At 49.0% G+C, this 10,150-nt stretch overlaps 1 protein-coding gene and 1 non-coding gene across 2 annotated transcripts; one reads left to right on the top strand and one right to left on the bottom strand.

The window, feature by feature from the left end:
- Nucleotides 1-1,702: 1,702 nt before the first annotated feature.
- SLC39A4 (solute carrier family 39 member 4) lies at nt 1,703-8,282 on the bottom strand. Its single transcript, XM_048482631.1, has 3 exons — nt 8,135-8,282; nt 3,914-4,101; nt 1,703-2,250 (listed from the first exon to the last, which is right to left on the bottom strand). The coding sequence occupies exons 1-3, from the start codon at nt 8,277-8,279 to the stop codon at nt 2,122-2,124; spliced, it is 462 nt and encodes a 153-aa protein (XP_048338588.1). The 5' UTR covers nt 8,280-8,282; the 3' UTR covers nt 1,703-2,121.
- Nucleotides 8,283-8,526: 244 nt separating this feature from the next.
- TRNAR-CCG lies at nt 8,527-8,599 on the top strand. The gene has a single exon. It is a non-coding gene; the product is annotated as a tRNA-Arg (tRNA).
- The last annotated feature ends 1,551 nt before the right edge of the window (nt 8,600-10,150 follow it).

Raw genomic sequence — 10,150 nt, forward strand, 5'->3', positions numbered from 1 at the left:
ACCTTTGTCTTGATACATTGAGACTTTTTTTTTACTCTTGGAAGCAGTAAGAAGTGTCACTTTGCCGCCTTCTGCCTTGAGGCCTATTTTTCGTATTGCCATTTTATGTCTGAAATATTTATTATTATTATTATTATTATTATTATTATTATTATTATTATTATTATTATTATTATTATTATTATTATTATTATTATTATTATTATTATTATTTTTATTGGGTTTATAGACCGCCCTCCCCCGGAGGGCTCAGGGCGGTGTACAGAAATACTGACCTCAGTGCCCCAGCTAGCTTGATCATGGAAGCTCTCAGAACCGAAGCCGGGTCAGCCCTGGTTAGTGCTTGGGTGGGAGACTGCCAAATAAGTCCAGAAGCACACAGTGGCAAACCACCTCATAATGTCCCTGGCTTTGAAAACCCTACTGGGTTGCCCTATGTCCGTGGTGGCGAACCTTTGGCACTCCAGATGTTATGGACTACAATTCCCATCAGCCCCTGCCAGCATGGCCAATTGGCAGGAGCTGATGGGAATTGCAGTCCGTAACATCTGGAGTGCCAAAGGTTCGCCACCATTGCCTATGTCGACTGACTTGACGGCACTTTACACACACAGCTCAAATACATGCCGGTGCTCTGAAGAGGCAATAGAGAAAATTCACTGTAGCTTTAATCACTGCCCTTCCACAGTAGCTGCCCAGTAGATGGTTTGAATGAATTTTTGCCCCTCCTCCTTTATTTGCCCACCAGGAAGCTATTTCTCCACCCCAGAAACCACCCCGAGTCTGAAGTGTATGCTGCAACAGGCAAAAAGTGTTTAAAACCTTGATTTTATTTATCACAGATCAAACACGTAATACAAAATGCTCCCACAAAAGAGGTACTGGAGAACTGCCCCTTCCTCTGCCAACTGTGTGCCTGTGGGGGCAGCCAGTGCAGGAAAGGGGGGTACATGGAGACCCCCTGCACTAGACAGTAGATAACATCTCTTTGAAGAAGCTAATGAGGGGGCAGATAGCAGAGGAGACACCAAGAGACACCCTTGAATGCAAACACGAGGGGAGATGAGGGAGAAGTGGGTACTTTGCGGGGTCTTCCTTGGACTCAAAGCCCCAAAATCATTTTTTTCCGTATCAGTGATATAGAAGTAGAGTGCCTCAGAACATGTGCAGACAGCCCTTCTTTCATACTCAAGATAGTCCATCCAAAAACAGCTGATTTTGTGGGGCGTAGGGGCAGACTTTATACAGGTAGGACTTCCAAATAGATACGAGATGAAGAAAGAGATTGATCGACGATTATGCCGGCTTCCTTGGAGGTGGGCTAGGAGGCCATTCGCCCCCCCCCCCCAAAAAAACCCCCAGCCAATCAGGATTCCTCAAGTGTAATGGAGTGACGCAGAAAGCCAGCTCACACTTAATCCTTGAATATATGAAGCCACAGACCTTCCCAATTACTCTCTGGTAATTATACTCTTACCCCGTGCAACCTAGAGTGTCTCCTTTGGCACGGTTATTCAAGCCTCTCGGTTTAACCTCACATCTCCTCAGCCGACCATTTGCATTTTGCATTTTATCTTCTATGTCTGCAGCTCGGTCCTCACCCTTACTTGCCTTCACTTGGGGATACCAGTATCTGGGTCTCTTTCGAACTCGGTGGGGATCTCCAAGGTAAGCAAAAAACACTTATCTCATATTTTTTTTGGGGGGGGGGGGAGAATAGCAGCAGGGAGAGACACAAGAGGCTGCTCTCATCTAGAAATCACTGCTGAGAAGCAGGAATAGCATCATTTGAGGACCTATAATGGGGGGGGGGTTTCAATTCCACGTACTGAGGTCCTTCGCAAGTGTGGTTGGGTGAGTGGCAGGTGTGGGAAGGGTCAAAATAAATACAATAAATAGCAGGAGGCAACTTGGGCATTATTGAAGGGCGTACACCCCGCTCTGCACACAGGTCAGTAGTCTGTCACGCTTACAAAGTTTCCATTTGCCCTTCCCAATGTTGTACCCCCTTTGTTCTGACGAAGCCCCCTGCCCAAGACTGCTTATTCCCACAGGGGGGTCACAAAAGGCCTTTCCTCCTGGGCCAGCAAGAGGGGCCAAAGTCACTTCGGCCTGGCTCAATCATAGCGTGATGTTCTCTTCAAACAGCGACAGCAGCAGCAAGATGCCCCAGCCAGCCAACAGGCCGAGGTTCTGCAGGGCAAACAGCAGCCAGGGACGCTTGTCTTTCACGTTCATCAGGGCTGGGAGCTGCAGGAGGACCAGAGAGAGAAACTCGTGAGGGTTAAGAGGAAGAAGAAGGGTTTGGATTTATACCCCATCTTTCTCTCCTGAAAGGAGTCTCAAATCAGCTTACAAACTCCTGTCCCTTCTTCTCCCCACAACAGACACCTGGGGCTGAGAGAGGCCCTTTCCACACGGGCCTAATACAGCGCCCTGGGGACGGCAAAAACGCCATCCCCAGGGAGCCGTTCGCATGGGGGGCGCAGCTGCTTCGCAGCCGCGCCGCCCTCGCTCCTCCCGAGCGGCGCGAAGCCGCCGTTTTCCCACCTCACTTCCCGAGCGAGGTTTACGGAAAACGGCGGCTTCCAGCCGCTGCGGTGTGAACGGCAGTGGCTGGAAGGCGCCTTCCCTCCCCCCTGTGCCCAGTCGACCTACCTGCTCTGCGACCATCCGGCGCGTCGCCGAGGCCTGGGGACACGCCCCCTGCCCTGCGACGCCGGAGTGGTCGCGCAGGGCAGGGGGGCGTGTCCCCTGGCCTCGGCGACGCGCCGGACGGTCGCAGAGCAGGTAGGTCGATCGAACGACGGTGCTCCGTGGCGCCGTCTTCCCCACCGCAACCGGGACCGTTCGTGCGAATGGTCCCGGGGGGGTTGGGTTGGCATCATGTATGCCGACCCAACCCCCATCGTGGCCGTGCAGAAACGGTCAGAGTTCAGAGAGAGAACTATGACTGGCTCACCCAGCAGGAATGCAGGAGTGTGGAAACACATCTGGTTCACCAGATAAGCCTCCTCTGCTCATGTGGAGAAGTAGGGAATCAAACCTGGTTCTCCCCACAAGAGACACCTTGTGAGGTAGGCGGGGCTGAGAGAGTTCAGAGAGAGAACTGGGACTAGCCCAAGGTCACCCAGCAGGCTTCATGTGGAGGAGCAGGGAAACAAGAGTAGAGTCCACTGCTCACGTGGAGGAATGAGGAATTGAACCCAGTACTCCAGATTAGAGTCCACTGCTCTTAACCACGACACATGCTGGCTCTCCAAGCTTTAGGGCCGCCTGGTTTCTTTCTCTCTTTCTGCCAAGACTCCTGTGCCTTCAGCAGTTACATGACAAACTGAAACGGGGCATTCAAAAACAGGGAGGGGAAACGTTTCGCTAGCAAAATTGCTGTCTATCATGGTGCTGTGAGGCTGCAGGTATCTGCCCGAAAAAAACCCCAACCACTTTATAAAAATATACAAAGAATTGTAGTTTTGTGCAGATGTTGAGAATCCTGCAAGAGATCCCGAGATCAGGGGTCTGCAACCTGCGGCTCTCCAGATGTTCATGGACTACAAATCCCATCAGCCCCTGCCAGCATGGCCAATGGGGGAGGAATATTGGCCAACTGGCCATGCTGGCAGGGGCTGATGGGACTTGTAGTCCACGAACATCTGGAGAGCCACAGGTTGCAGACCCCTGCCCTAGATGCCTTAGAGGAATATTGGCCAATTGGCCATGCTGGCAGGGGCTGATGGGATTTGTAGTCCACGAACATCTGGAGAGCCGCAGGTTGCAGACCCCTGCCCTAGATGCTCACCCCATCAAGGACTGCAGTTCTTAGAATTCCCTGGTGGAAGTGGGGGAGGGGGAAGGAATAAAAATGGATGAAGACTAAAGAAGAGGAAGGGGGAGGGAAGCTACCATAACTCACCATATCACACAAGGCCACGTAGAGGAAGAGGCCAGTGGCTACCGTGAAGACCCACGCCTCAAATTCCTCCCCAGTGGAGACGGAGAGCGAAATGTAGAGGCCGATGAAAGCCGTGAGGGCACTCAGGAAGTTCAGCAGGAGGGCCCGCTTGACGCTCAGCCCTGCATGCAACAATGCAGCAAAATCCCCTGTAAAGGCAGGAAAGACAACGGAACAGATGAGGGTGCCGTAATCCAGAACGGCCCAGGCAGACGCCAGCACAAGGCCCAGGTGCCCTGGCTGACCATCCCCTCCCCTCCCTCTTCAAATCCACTCCCAAATCCCTGCTCCATGTCGCTGACTCAGCTGCCCGGAGGATTATTTTTCAACTGTGATGTTTCCACATTAGGATTTGCTCCATTTTTGCTGTCGGCGGTGAGCAGGATTGAAAATGGGCTTCCAGGCACCACTTACCAAAGTGCTCCCCCCCCCCCTAAAAAGTACCATTTCTCCCTGCACTTTTTCTTTGTATTCATCTGTTTTACACAAGAATTACTTAGGACTAATAAAAGGAAACATTTCTTCACGCAACATGTGATTGGTGTTTGGAATATACAAACTCTTTAGTTTGGAGAGGAGACGCCTGAGGGGGGATAGGACTGAAGTCTATAAAATTATGCATGGGGTAGAAAATGTTGACAGAGAGAAATTTTTCTCTCTTTCTCACAATACTAGAACCAGGGGGCATCCATTGAAAATGCTGGGGGGAAGAATTAGGACTAATAAAAGGAAACACTTCTTCACACAACGTGTGATTGGTGTTTGGAATATGCTGGCACAGGAGGTGGTGATGGCCACTCACCTGGATAGCTTTAAAAGGGGCTTGGACAGATTTATGGAGGAGAAGTCGATCTCTGGCTACCAATCTTGATCCTCCTTGATCTGAGATTGCAAATGCCTTAACAGACCAGGTGCTCAGGAGCAGGAGCAGCAGGACATTGCTTTCACCTCCTGCATGTGAGCTCCCAAAGGCACCTGGTGGGCCACTGCGAGTAGCAGAGTGCTGGACTAGATGGACTCTGGTCTGATCCAGCAGGCTCATGCTTATGTTCTTAACTTCCTGTTCACTTCTGGGTGTTACTTTCATTGGTGAGGAAGGAATGTGAACTACTGATTTACTATTACAGTCAAAGAATTTTAAAAAATTGTTTTTTGCTGCTGTTAGCAAAGTATTACACTTACAAGTTACCCTAGTATTACAAAATTATAAAAATAAAGATATATTTTAAGTGAGTAATTGCTTTGGCTGCAAAGTGCAAAACAGTCGTTTAAAAAACTGCACCCCTCCAAATAAAACGCCTGTTTGTGCGTGTGTTTTTATTAACAAATTTGTCCCACAGGCATTCACACATTCGATGTGTGACCCATACAGACTGATGTAAAAAGAAATGGTATAAACCACTAAAAACTGGTCAGATTCTCTCTTACACTCCAAACACACGCACACACACACTGTCTGTCCAGAGGTGGGATCCAGCTGGTTCTCACCAGTTCTCGAGAGTGGGTTACTAATTATTGGTGTGTGCTGAGAGGGGGTTACTAATTGGGTCCGCTTTTCCGTTAGAAATTCCATTAGGTCCAAGAATCATAAAGTCCTGTTGTATCCTATGTAAGAACATAAGAACATAAGAACAAGCCAGCTGGATCAGACCAGAGTCCATCTAGTCCAGCTCTCTGCTACTCGCAGTGGCCCACCAGGTGCCTTTGGGAGTTCACATGTAGGATGTGAAAGCAATGGCCTTCTGTGGCTGTTGCTCCCGAGCACCTGGACTGTTAAGGCATTTGCAATCTCAGATCAAAGAGGATCAAGATTGGTAGCCATAAATCGACTTCTCCTCCATAAATCTGTCCAAGCCCCTTTTAAAGCTATCCAGGTTAGTGGCCATCACCACCTCCTGTGGCAGCATATTCCAAACACCAATCACACGTTGCGTGAAGAAGTGTTTCCTTTTATTAGTCCTAATTCTTCCCCCCAGCATTTTCAATGAATGCCCCCTGGTTCTAGTATTGTGAGAAAGAGAGAAAAATTTCTCTCTGTCAACATTTTCTACCCCATGCATAATTTTATAGACTTCAATCATATCCCCCCTCAGACGTCTCCTCTCCAAACTAAAGAGTCCCAAACGCTGCAGCCTCTCCTCATAAGGAAGGTGCTGCAGTCCCTCAATCATCCTCGTTGCCCTTCTCTGCACTTTTTCTATCTCTTCGATATCCTTTTTGAGATGTGGCGCCCAGAACTGGACACAGTACTCCAAGTGCGGTCGCACCACGGCTTTATATAAGGGCATGACAATCTTTGCAGTTTTATTCTCAATTCCTTTCCTAATTATCCCCAGCATAGAGTTTGCCTTTTTCACAGCTGCCATACATTGAGTTGACATTCCCATGGAACTATCAACTAAGACGCCCAAATCCCTTTCCTGGTCTGTGACTGATAGCACTGACCCCTGTAGCATGTATGTGAAGTTTGGATTTTTTGCCCCTATGTGCATCACTTTGCATTTTGCTACATTGAACTGCATTTGCCATTTCTTAGCCCACTCACCTAATTTATCAAGGTCCGCTTGGAGCTCCTCGCAATCCTTTGTGGTTCTCACCACCCTACATAATTTGGTATCATCTGCAAACTTGGCCACCACGCTACCCACCCCTACTTCCAGGTCATTTATGAATAGGTTAAAGAGCACTGGTCCCAATACGGATCCTTGGGGGACACCACTCCTTACATCTCTCCATTGTGAGAATTTCCCATTTACACCCACTCTTTGCTTCCTGTTTCTCAACCAGTTTTTAATCCATAGGAGGACTTCCCCTCTTATTCCTTCATTGCTGAGTTTTCTCAATAGTCTCTGGTGAGGAACTTTGTCAAAAGCCTTTTGGAAATCCAAGTAGACAATGTCCACTGGTTCCCCCTTATCCACATGCCTGTTTACATCCTCAAAGAACTCTAGTAAGTTTGTAAGACAGGATTTGCCTCTGCAAAAGCCATGCTGACTCTTTCTCAGCAGGTCTTGCTTTTCTACATGTTTTATAATTTTATCTTTAATGACAGATTCTACTAATTTACCAGGAACAGATGTCAAACTGACTGGCCTGTAATTTCCCGGGTCCCCTGGTTAGCGAATATGTGGCTGGTTAGCGAAGGTAGAAAACGGGATAATTATCCCTGTTGGGCTGTTTTAAAAACATGTTTTAGAAATATGGTAAAGTTCCTTGTTTCAGGAAAGTCTCCTTCTTTGGATTTCTAGAAACAAAGTTAAGTATCTGAAAGTATTAAGTATTTGACAGGCAGTCAATTAGAGGAGAAGTAGTTGTTTCTGTGGGCAGTAGATGATAGGACTTGCTATAATGAGTTTAAATTATGGACAGAAAGATACCAGCTGGAAATTAGGAACTTTTTTTTTTAAGTAAGATTTTTTTACAGTAACAGGGAAATTATTAATGCCCCGCCCCCGGAATGCCCGGCCACGCCCCCGTTGTGCCCCGCCCAGCCCCACTGGCGCTACGCCACTGTTTGAATCCCACCACCATGGGAACCTGTTACTAAAATTTTTGGATCCCACCACTGTGTCTGTCCCAAGAGATCCCCTTAACAGAGCCGTGCATGCAGAATCTCTGGGCATCTTGTCACATCGTAGAAGTAGTAAGGGTCACTAATAACTGAGATCAAGTTAGGGTGTTGTGGGTTTTCCGGGTTGTATGGCCATGTTCCATTAGCATTTTCTCCTGACGTTTCGCCTGCATCTGTGGCTGAAGATCCTCTGAAGATGCCAGCCACAGATGCAGGCAAAACATCAGGAGAAAATGGTACCAGAACATGGCCATACAACCCGGAAAACCCACAACACCCTAGTGATTCCAGCCGTGAAAGATTTCGACAGTACATTGAGATCAAGTTCTTCCTCAATACCCCCAACCCCACCACAAGGGCCCCAGTCTCCTAGCCTGACGCCCGTTCCCTGCCACCACTTAATAGGCCGCTGGGGCAAAAAAACCAGAAATGATGTCATTGTGCAGGAAAGACATTCTAGGATTCACCTGAAACTCTATGGTTTAACCAGCGTTTGGGTTGAATCCTAGAGTCTCACAGATTATCCCTGCCCCCCAAACTCTCCCGACCCTACCCCCCACCTTCAATGCCACCCTTATGAAATGTCCACCTGCCAAAGCCCTCATACCAACCTAGCTCATGTGGCAATTCGTGGCACAAGACGGCCAGCGAGGTGGCCAGCCCCGTTTTCCACGAGGAAGAGAATGCCGCCCCGATGGCGAGCCCATCAGCAAAATTGTGGATGGCGTCTCCAATGGTGATCATGTACGGCAGCATAATCATCTCTGTGGGAGGGAAGCAGGGAGAAAGTCTGGATGGGTGGGGGGGATCTGGTCTCATGTCCTCCTCCTTTCCAGCCCTTGCAGCCTGGCCAAAGGACACACTGGGGGACTTCTGGGAAGCAGAGGTCAATGCAGAATATTTCCTGAGCTGCCAGAAACCTTCCAAAGGGGACTCAGGAAATGCAATCAGTAATACAAAACGCTACTTGTTATTTAGATTTAACAGGAGCTGTGCGAGGAGTGGCCCAGTGGCCTAATGGATAAGGCATCAGCCTCCGGAGCTGGGGATTGTGGGTTCGAGTCCCACCTGGGTCGATATACTGTTCTTTATTTCGTGGCCCTTTTTTTCCAAATGTGCCAACGAAGAAAGGAAAGGCAGTCCCGGACAACAGGGCAAAGTTAAAGGTCCTTGGAAGGCAGAGATGGGGCACTCTGGGGTAGTTTGGCTGGCCAGACATTTGGGGGAATCTATGGGGTTTTTCTAAGGTGTGGGGAACAGGCAAGACGGCCTCCGAGGAGACCCCTTGTTTGGATTTCCAGTTCCAATCTGCTTCTGAATATCCCATGAAGATAGTTTCAGGCTGATCTGCAGCAGACACGTAAATTCGAATCCAGCACCACCTTAGAGAGCTACCTAGTTTGGGGGATATATGCTTTTGAGATGAAGGGGGCCTTTGACTCTCAAAAACTGATATCCTGAAAATCTTGACAGATTCTAAGATGCTACTGGACGTGCTGGATTCTGGACTCGAATCTATCTGAACCTGACATGCGAGTGACCTAGGACACAAGAAAGATTTGCTCGTGGCACTGGCGTAATGCCCATTGGGCAAGGTGGGCAGCTGCCCAGGGCATCACCTTGTGGGGGGGCATCAAAATGCTGGGTTCGTTTTTGGGTATTTTAGTGGTTTTCCATTTTCGGCCTGCAGGGGGCGCAGTTGTTAGGCTAGTGGCACCAAAATTGCAGCGTATCATCGGGAGACTGTCCTTATGCTACCCCCCAAGTTTGGTGAGGTTTGGTTCAAGGAGTCCAAAGTTATGGACTCCCAAAGGGGGTGCCCCTATCCCCCATTGTTTCCAATGGGAGCTAATAGGAGATAGGGGCTACAGTTTTGAGGGTCCATAACTTTGGGCCCCCTGAACCAAACTGCACCAAACTTGGGGGGTATCATTAGGGCAGTCTCCTGATGAGACCCTGAAAGTTTTGAGACTGTGCCTTCAGAAATGTGCCCCCCACAGCCTGCAACCCCCATTGACAGCAATGCAGAAAACTCAATGCAGAACAAAGATTCTTGGGCAAATTTCTAGGATGTTCCTGCAGGGGGTGCATTTTTGGATGTATCGGCACCAAAATTTCAGGGTATCATCTGGAGATGATGGCACCCCCAATTTTGGTGCTGATATGTCTAGAAATGCACCCCCTGCAGGCACCAATGTCCTGGTGCAAAACATTTTTTGGTCATGGTGGAGTGGCCGCCCATGGGGGGGGGGGGGCATCCAACTCAGGTTTTGCCCAGGGCTACAGTTTGCCCAGGGCTGCCTTGTTACACCCCTGGCTCGTGGCCAATATGAATTTGAGGAGTGGATTCTGACGCCCAGGACTGGCCTCGTTAAAGCAGCAGGAGGCCAACCACAAGACCCTTTCCAGTCCCAGCTCCCAGCAGCTTCTGCGATTGAGTAGGAAGAAAATACAGGAATCAACGCAGCACAGGGGAAAGGAGTCTAAACAAGCATATATTTTGCACTTAGGGGCATTTCAGAAAAAAGGGAGCTCAAGAAGAAGAAGAAGAAGGAGGAGGAGGAGGAGGAGGAGGAGGAGGAAGAGGAAGAAGAAGAAGAAGAAGAGGAGGAGGAGGAAGAGGAAGA

The sequence above is a fragment of the Sphaerodactylus townsendi genome, unplaced genomic scaffold, assembly GCF_021028975.2.
Source record: "Sphaerodactylus townsendi isolate TG3544 unplaced genomic scaffold, MPM_Stown_v2.3 scaffold_19, whole genome shotgun sequence".
In the NCBI taxonomy this organism is placed as follows: domain Eukaryota; kingdom Metazoa; phylum Chordata; class Lepidosauria; order Squamata; family Sphaerodactylidae; genus Sphaerodactylus; species Sphaerodactylus townsendi.